The sequence below is a fragment of the Anolis carolinensis genome, chromosome 2, assembly GCF_035594765.1.
Source record: "Anolis carolinensis isolate JA03-04 chromosome 2, rAnoCar3.1.pri, whole genome shotgun sequence".
Lineage (NCBI taxonomy): Eukaryota > Metazoa > Chordata > Lepidosauria > Squamata > Dactyloidae > Anolis > Anolis carolinensis.
In genome coordinates this window covers 249,841,038-249,858,755 of record NC_085842.1, presented here as the reverse complement: position 1 = coordinate 249,858,755, position 17,718 = coordinate 249,841,038, and the positions used below count along the sequence as shown (strand labels likewise).

The following is a 17,718-nucleotide window of genomic DNA, read 5'->3' as shown; positions in this document are numbered from 1 at the left end:
AGCCTCTTAGGAGCACACTCTTGTTTTCCATTCTGCTGCTGATGAAAGGGCTCCCTCTGGACAACCTGTTTCTTCTCCAGCACCTGACACCATGCTAACAGAATCCCAAATCTAAGATTACTTAAAAATCTAGCCCTTGTTTAAGGCTTCCCATGTTTAAAATCCTGGGAATGACTTTGGCCAGTAATGATGTGTGCAAATATTAGAAGCATTGGGATGGTGCTTCCTGTACTTATGTGTATCATTAACATTCAAAGCTACCATGGGTTTCTCTCCTTTCCAAAATATACTTATATTAATGCTTGCATCACTATTGCTTGCCATTTTGTGTAGCCTGTAATTCTCTGGAGCTCTAGTACACTGAATGCACATCCTAACCAGCTATACACAATAATAGTCGTTTGATTATATGATAATAATAATAGCAACAACAACATCAACAATAACAATAATAATAACAACAGCATTTCTCACCCATCTCTCTTCAATATCATATCCTAGGGAATTCTAAGATTTATAGTTTGGTAATGTACACTAGTAATGTACCACAGTGATGCAGTGGGTTTAACTGCTAAGCTGCAGAAGTTGCTGACCAGAAGGTCAGCGGTTCGAATCCATGGGATGTGGTGAGTTCCTGTTGTTAGCCCCAGCTTCTGCCAACTTAGTTCGAAAACATGCCACCCCGACTCCCTTTGGGGAAATGGTGGCAGGGTAGAAATACAATTTGTTATTATTATTATTATTGTTATTGTTATTATTGTTATTATTAAATGTTAGTAGATCAATAGGTACCACTTCAGTGGGAAGGTAATGGCACTCCATGCAGTCATGCCAGCCACATGACCTAGGAAGTGTCTACAGACAACTCTGTCTCTTGAGCTTAGAAAAGGAAATGAGTACCACCCCTCAGAGTCGGACTCGACTAGACATAATGTCAAGGGGAAACGTTTACCTTTACGGTACACAGAATAATCTGTTCCTATCCAATTAAACAGAGGTTCTGGAATGTTGATCCTGCAGTTGTTTGAGACTTCAACACCCAGCTTTGCCATTGATCAGGGATCCTGGGAACTGAGATCTAAAGGGCCAAAAAATTAAATATCTCATTGTACTACAGACTCCAGCATTCTGAAGTATAGAACTATGCTAGTTAATGCAAAATATTGTTATGTGCCATTAGGCCATTTCCAATTCAGCAGGACTCCTAAGATGAATGTTTTACAACATTGTATAACTGAGACCAATTTGTGTTTCTTGGTTAATTAGCTACAAATACCATACAATCTGCATATATTTGTTGAGAGGAATTGACCTTTGTTTAAGGGGAAACTGATAACTACATGGCTTGGATTTCGCCTGTAATTTTTTTTAAGGAGACCAGACTAACAAAATTATATAATCACTATTTTAATCCCTGCAGAGATGAAAAGACTATAAGTAAATGCAAATACAGCAGGGATGTAAAGAGGAAGGAATAACTTTAGTTCTGCCTCCATTCCCTCTCACCCAGTTCACATCTGATAGATTTAGGGATTCTGATTGAGTAATTTTCATTGATTTATTTTTTCCTTGAATACCCATGCCTCAGGAATAAACTAGCAAGCTTTGCCATGAGTTGTGTGAATCCTTTTGCCACCAAATATTGTGGGTGGGGAGACTTCAGAGTCACGATAATTTATCTTGAACCAACTTACTTTCATGGGAACCTATACACAATAGTCCCATAATTCAGTGATAACTTAGCAAAGGGAAATAGGTGAAGTTTTAAAATGCCCAGTAGGATGCCTTATGATGAAGCAAAAATCAATTGACACAAAGTTCCACATCTCCTGAGAAGCAATTTGCTCATTACAAGTATTCATGTAATTCACTGAAAAATCAAGAGGACCTTTCCCAGATCAAAATTAGGCACAGATCCATCTTCATGTGTGTTCATGGAGCATGCCAGTGTCCCTGCAGCATAAAAACTTGGTCACAATTTTGTCAGATGGAACTAGCTTATGAACTTAATGTATAAGTCTAGAATTTTAGTCAAAAAATCCAAAAAATCTGAGTCAACATTCATGGGTTAATATGAATGCTGTACCCTAATGCTTATTGATATAGGAATTATCCCTTTCTCTAAGTAGAGTGGTGAAAAGCAAGAGCTTAGCCCATCCCAGAAAAACCTAAAAGAAGCACTGACCATGGGTCATATCAAAATCCATAATTTTGATCTCATACTCTGCCCTTGATTTAGATATGAAATCGATTTACATATGAATATATACGAGCCATTTACCAGGGATTAATTCTTTTTACCTTAGAATTATAACACCTTTACTGCTTTTCCCACTTCATTGCTTTTATAATACATAAAGTAGCCAGAGCTGTGATTCAGTACAATAATTAGGCCAAATATGTGACCTGTTCTTTTCTTCTCATCCCAAACAGGGCATATTCATTTCACGTTACTGCAGATGGTCAGATGCAGCCAGTTCCTTTCCCCCCAGATGCTCTCATTGGGCCAGGGATACCTCGGCATGCTCGCCAGATCAATACCTTGAACCACGGGGAAGTAGTGTGTGCAGTTACCATAAGCAACCCAACAAGACACGTGTATACTGGTGGGAAAGGGTGTGTCAAAGTCTGGGATATCAGCCAGCCTGGCAACAAGAGTCCTGTTTCTCAGCTGGACTGTTTGGTAAGTGAACATATCTTTTCTATGTAAAGAGATATTCCACTGGAAACCAGTACAGTATGAACCTTGGATACAGGGTCCCCCAATATCCTGTACCCACAGTTTCACCTACCTGCATCTGACAAAATATGTTCTTTCAAAGGATTTTCGAGGTCCTTCAGGTGATTCTATGGTATGCTTCTGCTAGAAGTTACCACGAGAGTTGCCCTAGAGAACCTAGCAAATTCCTTGAGAGGTTAAATCTAGAAATGTGCTAAGTCCTCCAGGATGACTTTGTGGCAACTTCTAGCAAAAGTCATTCATTTCAGTAGAATTTGCTATTACCCATGGTTTCCTGTTTCCATTGAAAATTCAGGATATGAGAGTCGAACGGTATTGAAACATAGTTACTTAAGTGTGTTACTTTATCTGTATGAGCATTGTACATATGCATATTTTGTATGTATGACAAAAATAATTCAGGAGCAAAAATAAAATAAGCATTGTAACCTGAAAGTAAAGGTTTAAAACCACAATGTAAGCTAAACAACACCGAATAAAGCATAATTATAATAATTCACTGAGCCAAGAAGCCGCTTAATTGGAATAGTAATTCATCTATCATAAGCAGATCACTGAGAGCAGGGGTCCCCAAACTAAGGCCCGCGGGCCACATGCGGCCCGCTGAAGCCATTTATCCGGCCCCCCGGGGGTTACTCGTTCTGGATGGGGGACGGGCAGCCAAGAGGAGGAAGGCTGCTGCTGCTGCTTCTGAAGGCTGTTGGCAGCGAGCGGGCAGGCAGGCGGGGGAGGGACTTCAGGAGCCCCCACGTGTACTTCTCTTTTTCCTTTCCTTCCTTCCTCTTTTCCGAAGTAGCAGGCAGGGAAAGGGCGTTAGGAGCCTGCGTGTCGTCCTTCTCCTCTTCCTCTCCTTCCCTCTCTTCCAAAGTGGTGGCGGCGGTAGCATGGCTGCAGGCTGGGTGGCATACTTTCCTCTCCTTCCTTCATTTCTTCCAAAGCAGTGCTTTCACCATGGCTTTGGATGAGGAAGAAGACGACGCACTGTCTCTTTTGCCAATTTGGAAGAGAAGGCAGGAGAGGAAAAACAAGAGACCGGTGATCGGGCTCCTAAATTCTCTCCCCCGTCCATGCTTTGGTAGAAGAGGAAGGAAGGAGAGGAAAAGGGCGAGCTGGGTCCTAAAGTCCCTCCCTCCGCGCTGCTTCTGTAATAAAGACATTGCTTTTGAAGGCTTTCATGCCTGGAATCACTGGGTTGCTGTGAGTTTTCCGGGCTGTATGGCTGTGCTCCAGAAGCATTCTCTCCTGACATTTCACCCACATCTGTGCCAGGCATCCTCAGAGGCTGTGAGGTCTGTTGGAAACTAGGCAAGTGAAAGCCTCTGGTGCCTGGGATTCCTTGGCAGACCTTTGGGGATTGATTGGGGAAGGGACTTTTTGGACTGCCATTCCCAAAATCCCCCAACCAGCTGTGCACCTTTTTGAGCAGTTCTAATCTGCAGCATTGAGGAAAAAGATCTGCATGCATGGACTTATGGCAGCCCTATATATTTCATAGGGTTCCTTAGGCTAGGAATCCCTTGTGTACAACGCAAACATTTCTCTTCTGAGTTGTGGAAGGCTTTCATGGCCAGAATCACTGGGTTGCTGTGAATTTTCCAGGCTGCATGGACATGTTCCAGAAGCATTCTCTCCTGACGTTCGCCCACATCTATGCCAGGCATCCTCAAAGGCTGTGAGGACTGTTGGAAACTAGGCAAGGGAGGTTTATATATCTGTAAAAGGTCCAGGGTGGGAGAAATAACTCTTCTCTGTTAGAGGCCAGTGAGAATGTTGCAATTAATCACCTTGATTAATATTGAAAAGCCTTGCAGCTTCAAGGCCTGGCTGCTTCCTCCCTGAGGGAACAAATATGGAACCAGACATTGAGCATCTTATTAGCCAAAAGCAGTGTCACAAGATATGTGCAGTGTGCATAGGAATTTATGTTTTTTTTAAAAAAACTATAGTCCGGCCCTCCAACGGTCTGAGGGACAGTGAACTGGCCCTCGGTTTAAAAAGTTTGGGGACCCCTGACTGAGAGTTTAGAGAATTACTTTAAAAAAGTAATTACCATTATTGTTCAAGGGTAGAGCTTCTCAACTAGGGTTCACTGGAATCTAGGGTTCTGCATGAGTTTGCTTGGGGTTCAGCATGTGAAGCAAGTGCTTTACCGCTTCTGCATGTAATGGCTCAAGATGCCTAGCTATAGGATGTGCTCTTCTTTATTACTATCCATGAAGTGTGAAATAAAAATACTACTATAACAAAAATAAACCCTTTTACAGTAAAGGAAGTGTAATACAGAAACATTACATAATTGCTTTCTCTACCAGTGCTGGACATTTTTTATTGGTTTTATCCTCTTGGCTGCTACAGAACTTTTACCACTCTAATGTGGCTTTTAAAAGTGAGAATTTTGCAACTGCTGCAATTATGGACTAAACCCTGTAATAACCAAGGCTGGAATGTTTTCCAGCCTTTGTTTGGTTTATTTTGTTTTTATTTTTCTCTCTCAACAAATATTATCAAACGTGAAACTGGGGGTATCAATTATTAAACTGTAAAATGAGTTTACATGGCCTGGCGAAAGCTGACTTGTTTTGTCAAAATGACCAGAACTTGGAAATGTTACATTCAAAAAACTACACCTCCCAGACTCCTCCAGCCCATATGGCCATTACTGATGCTGTTGGAGAGATTCTAACAGTTGTATTTCAAGGAATCAGTATTTCTAAGTTCTGTTGTTAACAGTGCATTGCACATTTTATACGATAACACACATATATGTACACACAACCTCCAGGTTCATCTTGATAGAGAGTGCATGCATAGTTAGCTACTATGATTAAAGGGCATTGACATTAATAGTGATATGTAACAAAATAAAAAATATAGGAACCCCATTAGAGCTAGGAAAGCTCTCTAAGAGTGCTTGGCTATACTAACCTAGAACAAAATAAGTTTTACGTTTGGAGCCGTCATAGAGCAGAGGTCAAATGATCCCTAAGAATATCATTCAAAGAGAGGTTAAGATAGGTTTATAAGACATGGAGTTGTTAGATCATTGAAACACTCATTAACCCTGTCAGTGTCGCTTTCTATAAGATACATCTAACTCTTTAAATGGCATTATTCCATTTTCAAAACATCTTGGCTCTGCTTCTTGTTGCTGAACTTACTCTGCAGTAAAATGAAAGAAGGCACATTCATCTCACTGAAAAAAGAAAGTAAAGAATCATGCTTCCAAGAGAGAGCTTAATTTGAATTACCTTAGCAGAAGGAATCATTATGTTGTTGTATCTTCAAGCTGGCTCTGCCTAATAGTAACTCTAATCAAGGGTTTTTCTGGCATGTTTCTTTTTTTTTTCAGAGTAGGATTGCCATTCCTGTCATCTAAGGCTGGGAAAATGTAAATTAATAAATAAGGACACCCAGTGGGTTTTCATAGCTGAGTCAGTATTTGAACCTAGGTCTTCCAGAGTCTGAATCTAACACTCAAGACTAGTCCACAGTAGATTGACAGGACCTTACGTTGCTGATGTTTTTTAAACATTCCAAAATTTAAAATCCAGGTGGGGCATAAAATATGTCATTATTCAGTATTTTAGAATGAGTATTAATGTGACTGAGGCGGTTGTGTTTCCTACAGAATAGAGATAACTACATTCGATCTTGTAAATTGCTCCCTGATGGATGCACTCTGATTGTCGGTGGGGAAGCCAGCACGCTATCCATTTGGGACCTGGCAGCACCGACTCCACGTATCAAAGCCGAGCTGACGTCGTCTGCCCCTGCCTGCTATGCCCTAGCAATCAGCCCAGATTCCAAGGTCTGCTTCTCTTGCTGCAGTGATGGGAACATAGCGGTGTGGGATCTGCACAATCAAACACTGGTCAGGTCAGTTGCTGATTTTAAAACCTATTTCATCTACAGAGTTGTACTGTGAAAGATTTTTTTGTCTAAAAAGTAGTTGGTTTTTCTCCAGCATCCATGTAGGTGTCTGGATAATCCCTACTGAAACCTCATTAGCCATAGAAGGGACTGGACAAGATTTCTAGCAATTGATGGTATGATTGGCATGCCCTGTCGCTATCAATATAATTAGACACATTTGTTGGGGTTTACTGTAGTCCAAGTGTAAGGGGGCCATGCCAAGGGATGGGGTGAGGCGTTCTCACCCCTCCATGTAGTCAAGCCAGTAAAAACTAAAAAATGGCAGAAGAAATTGTATCATTGGTTAATTTGGCTGATGTATTTTTTTTAAAAAAAAACACACACAAGGTTTTCTTGGGTTTGAAATTTTAAGTACCTTTGCTTCAAATTTTGCTTAGTTTTCAGCACCAATACAATTCCTTATATCCCCACATTCCACCACCTCACAAAAACCTCACACATTTCCAGCCTCATTTCCAAAACACAATGAGATAGGGTTGTGGCTTGCTGGATTTGTGTGCTCCAGTCACTGTGTATAGGATTAAAATGTTTGGGGATCCAGACAAATGCTCAAGAAAGTTTGTAGTAGCTTTAAAGAAGCTTTGTCATGCTTGTGAGAATGTCTGTAGATGACTGATCACACCAGGGTTGGATTTTGAAAAGGCTACCAGGTTTTCAACAGCCACTCCCTTTGCTTTGTTTTCGGGCCAATATTTATTTGCTAGTATGTGTACATAAACACCATCATTGACTTTAAAAAAAATTAACTGGCTGCTTGCCATCTTTGCTTCCCGAAAGCACAGCAGGTGTGCTCTGCAAACATCTCTGAAAATGCTGAGTGGCCAGAATATTAATAGCTCATTTTCAGGTTATCTGGTTGCCCTCAATTGCTTTTGGCATAGCATGCATCAGGGGAAAAGCATAAAGCAGAATAAAAACCCTTTGGTGTATTTGCAAATGAGAAGTTGAAGAGTTTCCCATTGGATTAGCTTTCACCAGGGACAGTTGACATTATGATAGCCAAATTATGGCAGTGTTTCTACATAATTAACCCCCATTTCTTTTATATGCAAATCATGGGCTTCTCTTCCATTGATGTTCCCTATCCATTCTTCTGTCACATACTTCAGTACATCTTCATCCTCCATCCTCACTTGGGACCCTACTACTTGTATCTCCAGTTTGCTTCATAATTATGCTTTCTTTTCCTTTATGTCTGGTACATAAAACCTTTTCTTCCTAATTCAGCTTCCAATTCGACTACTTTTTTTCTTCTTTGGTCCCCCTTTTTGATATATGCCACTTCTTCTGCTGTATTCCAAAGGGCAAAGAGCCAGAATGGTATTAGTGGTTTGAGCATTGGACTAGGAGACTGGGATACCTGGGTTTGAATCCTTGCTTAGTCATTGAAATCCATTAGGTGACCTTGGGCAAGTCACTCTCCTTCAGTCTCAGGAAGACAAGAGCAAACTCCTACTGAACAAATCTTGCCCAGAAACTTTCAAAAAAGTTTCACTTTAGGATTGCCAAATGTCAGAAAAGACTTGAAGGCCCACAACAGCTGCAACATTCTTAAGGGCAATATATACCAGCCTACTTCTTGTTAAACCAGTGCCAGTATCCCTGCATTGCATTCATTAAACACTCTCTGTATTCCGTCTTACATTCATGCCCTTTATTTCATGAGACACGGATTGGACACAGACAATAGGGTACAGTACAAATTTCTCTAATTTGGCCATAAGAGACATGTACTTTGGGGTTCAATTAAATTATGATTTTTGAATTCTGCTGTAATATCACTACGGCTATGCCTACATGCGAAAAGGATTATCTGTGATTCTTTTGGTTCAGAGTTTGGAAAACCTACCTCTTTTCACTACAACTCCCAGGATCTTCTAGCCTACATAGCAATGACCATAATGTCTGGGGGAATTTGGGGAGCTACACCCCCACTCTCATATGCTGTATACAATGGAATCTGCTAATTTCTGAGCATTTGCTATGTCTCAGCTCTGTTGTGTCTACATCACTTCTGAATTTTCCCAGAAGACCATTGCAGCTGCCCTGGTGCAGATTTTAGAAAGTATATTGACCAACTGGATATCGCCAAGCTATCAATTTCTGCTAACCTAAATTTAGAGGTTTTCAACTTCAGTCTCTTGGCATCAAGTACCCTGTCCTGGAACAGCCCAGTCTGTTTTATTATTTTTAAAATACTCAGTCGGTTATACTCAGTGTTAGATTATCCCAAAGCTTCTGGCAGCAAAGGTGCAAATCCATGAGACAGCTCTTAAATCTTTCACTTAGCTAAAGGACAAATAAAAGTAGAAATTAGCTCATTAATTTTGTGTGTTCTTTTTTCCTACTTCATTTCTGGCAGCTGATCAGATTCTCTTCTCTCCATCCTCCAGCTGAGTGACTTTTCTTTTTGTAGGGAGTATCTAGCACAGGTTGGTAAAGTAGAGAGTGTAGTTAACATAATGTCCCCATACCTAATTTTCTTTGAAGCCTTCTGGTTGAGCGGATGAATGTGTTAGTACACCTTGATGTGAATGTCTTGGCAAGGCGGCAATGCTGAATGGCCCAAAATAGCTCCGTAATATGACAGTGTTTGGTGGACCACAAGACCATACTTCACAACAAAACTGGCAGTAGCCCACAGTAAATCTCAGCAAGTGCAGTCGACATTTGCACCTGCCTTGGAAATGAGAAGCTATTTAAAGCTTCAAAGTTTGGGCACTTAAGCATTTCTGGACAGTTGCAGGCAGTGTGAGTCATCTTAATTATGCACAGGGCAGTGGGAGATCTGTAGTTATAGGAAACATCAAAACATTATACCAAGGTAGTCCAGAATACAAAGAGATCCAAATTTTGCAGCATGTTTCACTTCTATATATCAACATCCAGTAGATTTGCAGATCCCCATTTTGTTTAATTCATGTTGTTTCTGCTAGTAGCATAGAAGAACACAAATAATAATAATAATAATAATAATAATAATAATAATAATAATAATAAAAACTTTATTTATACCCCGCCACCATCTCCCCAACGGGGACTCGGGGCGGCTTACATGGGGCCATGCCCAGAACCATACAATATAACAAAATATAAAACAACACATCATAACACAATTTAACAATACAATAAATAATAACATACATTACAACCCAAAATTCAGAAAAAGCAATAAAAACCAGGGCGGGCCACATGAGCACTAGGTTAAAACTCGGTGAGAAAGGCATATGAATAAAACCACGGGGAGCAGGGACATAAAATAGTGGAACAGTCTGAAGGATAAATATCCCAGGGGAATAACCGAAGAAAGATATGACAGTTACTCTCCAAAGGCACACCGGAAGAGCCATGTTTTTAAGTCTTTCTTAAAGGCTAGCAAAGTGGGGGCCTGCCTAATCTCAATGGGCAGTGAATTCCACAGTCGGGGGGCCACAGCAGAAAAGGCCCTCTCCCTTGTTCCCACAAGACGGGCCTGAGATATAGGCAGTGGCAACAGGAGAGCCTCCCCTGACGATCGAAGAGATCGGGCGAGTTTATGATAGGAGATACGTTCACTAAGGTAGTAGGGTCCCAAACTGTTTAGGGCTTTATAGGTGATAATCTGCACCTTGAATTGGGACCGGAAAATGAATGGCAGCCAGTGGAGCTCCTTGAACAAGGGAGTAGATCTTTCCCTGTAGTTCGCCCCCGTTATTAATCTGGCCGCAGGCCGCTGGACCAATTGTAATTTCCGGGCCGTCTTCAAGGGAAGCCCCACGTAGAGCGCATTACAGTAGTCCAGTCTAGAGGTAACTAAGGCATGGACCACCGTGGTCAAGTCAGACTTCACGAGGTATGGTCGCAGTTGGCGCACAAGTTTGAGTTGTGCGAAAGCCCTCCCGGCCACCACTGACACCTGCACCTCAAGCGTCAACGCTGAATCCAGGAGGACTCCCAAACTGCGGACCTGTGATTTCAGGGGGAGTGCAACCCCATCCAGCACAGGCTGCCACCCAATACCCCGATCAGACGAGCGACTGACCAGGAGGGCCTCTGTCTTGTCAGGATTGATCCTCAGCTCTGTCAAGTCTGTCAAGGCAGTGAAACCTAATCTCCTGATCTCAGATGTCGATCATCTGACTTCTAATATTTGTATCATGTATTCTCTTGCTCAAGCCTAGATCCACAAATTTGTCCCATTTTTTAAAAGGTTGCACATCCAAGCATGTGTTTATATATGCACACTTCCCAAATGAAACAATACTTCCCTGGCATCTGATAACGTGGAAATCTAATGCTAAATGAAAGAGTTTATTGGTCTTTAGGGCAATACCAGACTCTGGCCCCTTCTACGCTGTCATATAAAATCCAGATTATCTGCCTTGGACTGGATTATATGGCAGTGCAGACTCATATAATCTAGTTCAAAGCTGATACTGTGGATTATCTTCTTTGATGACCTGGATTAAATGGCAGTGTAGAAGGGGCCTCAGTTATTCTTTTCTTCTATGCAAAAGTAACATGGCTACAATCCATACACTACTCTGATGAGTTTTTGCTTTTGTGATGCAGTATCATCTTGCAGAATGTAGATACTGGTCCATTTTTGCTATGCTGTTTATCAGATGCCCTTGAGACCCACAAGGGGACATTTTCTTGTCCAGCCACTGCTTTAGACAGGGCCAGTATTTACTCATGCCTACAGATAGGCTTGGGCCATATTCTTTTGCCATGATAATTAAAGCAGAAATACAGAAGGCATAGCACTGCAGGCACTGATGGACTTCAACTCCCGGAAGCCCTCACCAGTTTAGCTAGTAGTCAGGGATGATGAAAGCTTTAATCCAACAACAATCAGTGCATGGATTGCCATCTCAGATATAGTGGATCAGACTCTTTCAAAGTATTTAAACAATAGCCTTACTTACTGGAAGAAGAACAAATCATAGCAAATAATAGTGTTGTTTACAGACTGTAAAATGAAAGGTGTGTACTGCATTAATTATTACTATCCTAGAATTCAATGACAGACCAGTTATCAGACTCGAAATGTGGCAATTGTGTATATGTATATGTATACTTTTATCAATGTTTAATGTATTTAATTTTAACTGATTGAATTGTCTGTAATATTTTTATATTGTGTTTTATTGTAAGCCGCACTGAGTCCCCAATGGGTGAGAAGGGCGGGATACAAGTATTGTAATAAATAAATAAACAGACAAATAATAAAAATGAAGCGATTTGCAGAAAACAAGTACAATTAAATCAAGAACTTTAAAAAATGACACAATTAAAGATGTAAAACAAAAGTAAACTGACAACATTAGTAATCAAGTAAATGCCAGTGAGAACAAGAAGGAAACACCCAGTATTCCACTCTTGCGATTAATTGGTATTCTCTGGTAAAGCTTTGAGGATATTTTTTGCTTTCTAGAATAGTGAAAGGAATGTGAGATACAGCCTCCACCAATACCTATATCTTTATTATATGAATAGTCAAACAAGTATCTGCTGCCAATGTGACTTTTCTCATGCAAGCGGTGCAAATAATATTGGTTCAACCTTCTGGTTGGTGACATATTAGTTCTTTCAACTTACAACCTCTATTGGCTTAACTGTTTTACATATCAGTTCATTCTCAATATGCCAGTGCAGAAGGAACATAACACAGAGGTCAGGATTCTGTTGTTAATCACAGCTAAAGTAGACTCATTGAATCAATGAGATTGATTTATGTGTTGATTTGCCATTCAACAATAGACTCAATAGGTCTGCTCTAGTTCGGACTAAGCAATAGGATTCCAGCCATTATGTGCCGAACAATGTAAGAAGGCAACTGTGCCTGATGAGCAGCATAAAATACAAAAAGCTTTCTTCATCTTGGTTTTCCCATGTCAATATGGAATCATTTAATAAATGAGTAATATAGTAATATTAATATATTAAATATAATTACTACTGATAATATATAATATACTATTTTATTATTGTATATTTGTATATTTTAAGTTGTAATGTTTTTGATTGTGAGCCGCTTTGAATCTCTGTATGGAGAGATAAAGTGGGATAAGGTAAAGGTAAAGGTTTCCCCTGATAAGTCCAGTCATGTCTGACTCTGGGGGTTGGTGCTCATCTCCATTTCTAAGCCAAAGAGCCGGCGTTGTCTGTAGACACCTCCAAGGTCATGTGACCGGCATGACTGCATGGAGTGCCGTTACCTTCCCGCCGGAGCGGTACCTATTGATCTAATCAGATTTGCATGTTTTCGAACTGCTAGGTTGGCAGAAGCTGGAGCAACAGTGGGCGCTCACTCCGCTCCTGGGATTTGAACCTGGGACCTTTCGGTCTGCAAGTTCAGCAGCTCAGTGCTTTAATACACTTAGCCACCAGGGATATAAATGGGATATAAATATGTAAGTGGGATATAAATAAATAAAGTAATGTAAGGGAGCGGGTTCACATCTTATCACAAGATAAGAGAAATTAATATGGACAAAATTCTAATTGCCTAATCATTTATTAGTTGGATACAAGGCTATAGATAGTATTTTAGATATTTAAAAAAACATGGGAAGTGGGGGAATCAGCTCATTTGCCTTTTACCTGAAATGTAGGACTGTGTTAGAAAAGTGTGTGTGCTTCTCCAATTCCCCATAGCGGACTTGTAAGAGCAAGTTCTTCTGCTGATCCACTCCTTACATACTTAATGACTGTGGAGCAGTTGAGTTCTTGCCAAGTTTCCTGAGTAATAAGTATTGGTTGCCAATTTGTCGTGGTTCACTTCTTACTCTCACTTGGGTTAGTAAAAGTAGCAGAAAATAAAAGGAGTACGTGAACTGATAGCTCCTTGAATTTTCAGACCAATGACTCCAGACACGCCAGGGTGATTTATTGCTTGTCCCATGGAAGTCATTCTTCTCCTTTCCCCTTTTGCTTTAAATGCAAGGAGCTAATGCTAATTGTGGATGGAAAAAAGCAGGCACTCTGAACGCCCAGTTTAGGGATTAAAGAAGACTCAAACTGACTCTTTGTTACTGAGAGCATGGATTGCAGAACATTGAGATTTTTTTTAAAAAACATAAAACATAGTTGAATGATGATGACAGATCATGACCTTTTTACTACCAAGGGCATTGCTTTTGCAGACTCAGCCAACGCAAGTCAAAAGTGTAGGTTTTTGGCTCCCATCCTGCATGTGTTTATATAGCTGCATCTTTTAAAGTATTTTTTAAAAATGTTCTTGATTCACAGCTTTAGCAGAGACTATAAATAACTGGCTGCCTCTATGAAGGCAATTTGTCTTTTGTACTTGGAGTTTAATTTGGTTATCTGTTAAATTTTATTTCCAAGTGTCATCATGGTGCATTATTTTACAGCTCCTTAAATCATCTTACCTTTTACACATCTGAGCAAAGGAGTAGTTAGTTCTCATTTGCCAATCTATGGTATGCTTCATGCGCTTTGGCACCTGCAAAATAGCTTGGTCTGAAGGGTGGGAAAAGAGCAGGGTTGTTGTTTGCCCTACACCAGCCAACGTGGAGAGGATTTCACACACACACAAGCGCACAAGTCCAAAGCTAACAACACAACAGTGTTTACCTTGAGTTCTGGCAGGAAATCATTATTCAATCTGGTTTGTTTTATCAGGCAATTCCAGGGCCACACAGATGGAGCCAGCTGTATTGACATTTCTAATGATGGTACCAAGCTCTGGACAGGAGGTCTGGACAACACTGTAAGATCTTGGGACTTGAGAGAAGGAAGGCAGCTACAGCAGCATGACTTCACATCCCAGGTGTCTAGTATTTTCTTACCGCATCTGTGAAGGCACTGATTATTACAACACTTATATTGGGTACATTTACTAACTGTGGGGTGAAGTAAAAAACCTAAATAACAGTACTAAAACTTCCCTTAGCATTACAACTACTCTTCCTATTCACATGGAGGTGTTGGTATGTCCTTACATTGTTTTGAGGTAATGTTTACTATGAAGCACAATCATGTTTGTCAGTGAAGCACCCCATAGGTAAGAAGCATATCATTGTCTGTACCTTTTTTCCTATTAAAAATTGAATATGGAAATAAATTGGCATGTTTGCCTAAGCTTTGGTGTTGAAACAAAGGAGATACAATGAAACTGTGGAAGTTTGAATGTGTATCACTGCTACATGTTGCAGAATTAGTACAAGAAATACATTTGTATTTATATTTTTTTGTATACAACCATGGATACAGTCTCCACTGTTTCACTTACCCATGCTCAAAAATAGCACCACCAAAAGTATAATCAAACTATAGGGTTTGCTATTAATTCATGGTTAGAGATATCCACACGAATATGTGTGTGTGTGTGTGTGTGTAGTCATACTGTACTTATATTTGTACAAATGCAGATGTCCCAGCAATATCTTTTTGCTTCAATTGATTCTATGTCTTAAAAGGGGTTCAATGTGTGTGTGTGTGTGTGTTTATGTTTCCTTTATGTAAATCTCTTCTCTCTCTCTCTGTCTTTTTTTAAAAAGATATTTTCTCTTGGCTATTGTCCTACTGGTGAATGGCTGGCCGTGGGAATGGAAAGCAGTAATGTGGAAGTGCTGCATGTAAATAAACCTGACAAATACCAGCTTCATCTGCATGAAAGCTGTGTCCTGTCACTCAAGTTTGCGTACTGTGGTAAGTTGGAAGAGAAAAGATATAAGTCATCCATGTCTCCTATTCTAGTCTGAGTTGAATATCTTACAGCAAGGACACAATTATTTTCATTCCATTTTGCTTTAACAAATGAAAAATGAAAGGTAACACCTTTCTCCCAGAATAGGTGTGAGGGTTAGCTCATGTCTGCAAACTGACAACACCACTTTTGTGAATGGTGCTCATTGCTCACTCATTTAGGTATGCTTTTTTTGTTCAGGCTTTGTATTCCATATATTTTAAAGGTACCAGATCCTGTCTGACCTTGGAAGCTAAGCAGGGTTGGCCCTGTTTAGTATTGTATGGGAGACCACCAGCGAATACCAGGTGCTATATTTCAGAGAAAGGAACTGGCAAAACTACCTCTGAGTCTTCCTTGCCTAAGAAAACCCTATGGGATTCATGGGGCTACCACAAGTTGACAGGCGACTTGAAGGCACACAAGCACAGTCACTTTGTACAATTCACTTCACAATGGTGGATTTGTCATCAAAAGACCCTGGGGACACCCTGGGGCTGATTACCAACACAGTGTGCCGGTTGACCGTGTAGAAACACTTGTCAGAATGAGGGGTTGTCAAATGATGTAGGCAATTATATCAGTTTTGTATAGTGATAGTTGACAGTCTTTCACACCCTCTGTTCCCTAGCACTTTCTCTCTCCTCAACTCCTAGCAATTGTGCAATATACTGAGGAAATCTGAAAAGCAGTTTAGCCATATGAAAAAAGAAATGCTCCTTTAAGATAGAACACAGTTTGAAAAACTATATTATTTTACATGATAGTGTGAGGTGTTTAACTGCATTCTTGCTGTTGGTTTTATTTCAGGTAAATGGTTTGTAAGTACTGGAAAAGATAACCTTCTAAATGCCTGGCGGACTCCGTATGGTGCCAGTATATTCCAGGTGAGACAGTTTATTCATAAAGAGGATTTGGAGACTGATGCTCTAGTAGAGATAGGCAATGGAAAAAGGCCCCATAGCTATTTATATTTATATTTCACACTTGTAATGCAAATAAACAAGGATGAGATTATCACATTCAATTCTCAGAAGGTTTTGTACCAAATTGGGGCTATTACCTCTTAACCCAAATCAATTTTGTGAGAAAGAATAAACAAGTGTTCTTTCTGTCTTGCACATACACAAATATGTAACATATCTGTTTTCCCCCTCTCTTCTAGTCCAAAGAGTCGTCATCTGTGCTCAGCTGTGATATCTCCGTTGATGATAAATACATAGTTACTGGCTCTGGAGACAAGAAAGCAACTGTTTATGAAGTTATCTACTGAGAAGTTGCGTTGGAAAGAGCTGAACTGGGCCAAACGTTCTGAAATCGTAGATGTAGAAAGACATTACCTTTTTCTAATATAAAAGGGAAGAACTTGGTTTTCTGACGTCTTCACACAATGTTATTCAAGTTCTATGAAAACAGAAGGCAACTTTTGGCATTCAGTGACAATGTGAAAGAAGAAGGCAAACGTTGATAAATGTAGCATAGTTTTGATGGATTTTTTAAGAAGAAGGCTCTACTGAAGATGGTGGCAGCCTTTAGGGTTTTCTTTTTCTTTTTATGAACTCATAAAAAATCATGCTCATTGCTTGAATAAGTGGGATTATGTTCCAGCACTTGCAGTTCCACCCACATTCTGTCATGTGTAGAACAGTGGTATCTTGGATAAACTTGTCTCCTGGTTTTGACTCTCGGGATATGGGTTTTTGTATTTTTTTTGTTGAAGATCAAGCATTTGTATAAATTGTAAATATATTTGGTTTATTACAGTAAAGGCTTTAGTATCAGCTAATTGTCTCTTTCTTTTCTCCCAGTGTCCCTTAAATTATGTTTTAGAAACCCCTTTGTAACTGAAATATTTTAATAAGCCAAAATAGAACTGTAAAGCAGTGGCTAAGGTTTTATCCATTTGTACAATTATAAAGCCTGCATTGTACAGTTAATTTGCTGTGAATGTTTTGTATTCAGGATTCACCTTTGTACTGCAGAAAATTGAGAAACAAGAATTTTGTACATTTAGGAAAAAAGCAAAAATGTGAATTTTGAAGTATAGTTTACATAGAATTGACTGTAAATGAATTGTGGGGGAGTGTAGACTGATGTTTTGTAATCTATAGTTGATTTCCATGTTGCGTCAGGAAAACAAAGGTGTCTGCTTTTTACCTCTTTAGATCCATTTAATTGCCACTTAGCTGCAATGTAACAGTGCTTTCAAGCAAAGAAGAGCCAAGAGTTTTTGGAAGGACATTGGTGAAATGCTATTGCAAGCTGATGAATGCCTTTTTATACTGGTGATATACAGTATGTGAATTGTTGGATAGCAATGTGAGAATGAGTACAAATCGTTTATGCTCTT

At 39.9% G+C, this 17,718-nt stretch overlaps 1 protein-coding gene across 5 annotated transcripts in view; it reads left to right on the top strand.

Moving 5' to 3' along the window:
• The window catches only part of LOC100564704 (transducin-like enhancer protein 1), an 89,217-nt gene extending 72,068 nt beyond the window's left edge, over nt 1–17,149 (top strand). For all 5 annotated transcript variants that reach the window (XM_003216470.3, XM_008103267.2, XM_062972014.1 and 2 more), the window contains 6 exons: nt 2,434–2,683; nt 6,369–6,616; nt 14,303–14,450; nt 15,181–15,331; nt 16,179–16,255; nt 16,534–17,149. In XM_003216470.3, the coding sequence (XP_003216518.1) occupies nt 2,434–2,683; nt 6,369–6,616; nt 14,303–14,450; nt 15,181–15,331; nt 16,179–16,255; nt 16,534–16,641 (982 nt within the window). In that variant the 3' untranslated portion in view covers nt 16,642–17,149. The remainder of the gene's footprint in view (nt 1–2,433; nt 2,684–6,368; nt 6,617–14,302; nt 14,451–15,180; nt 15,332–16,178; nt 16,256–16,533) is intronic.
• The last annotated feature ends 569 nt before the right edge of the window (nt 17,150–17,718 follow it).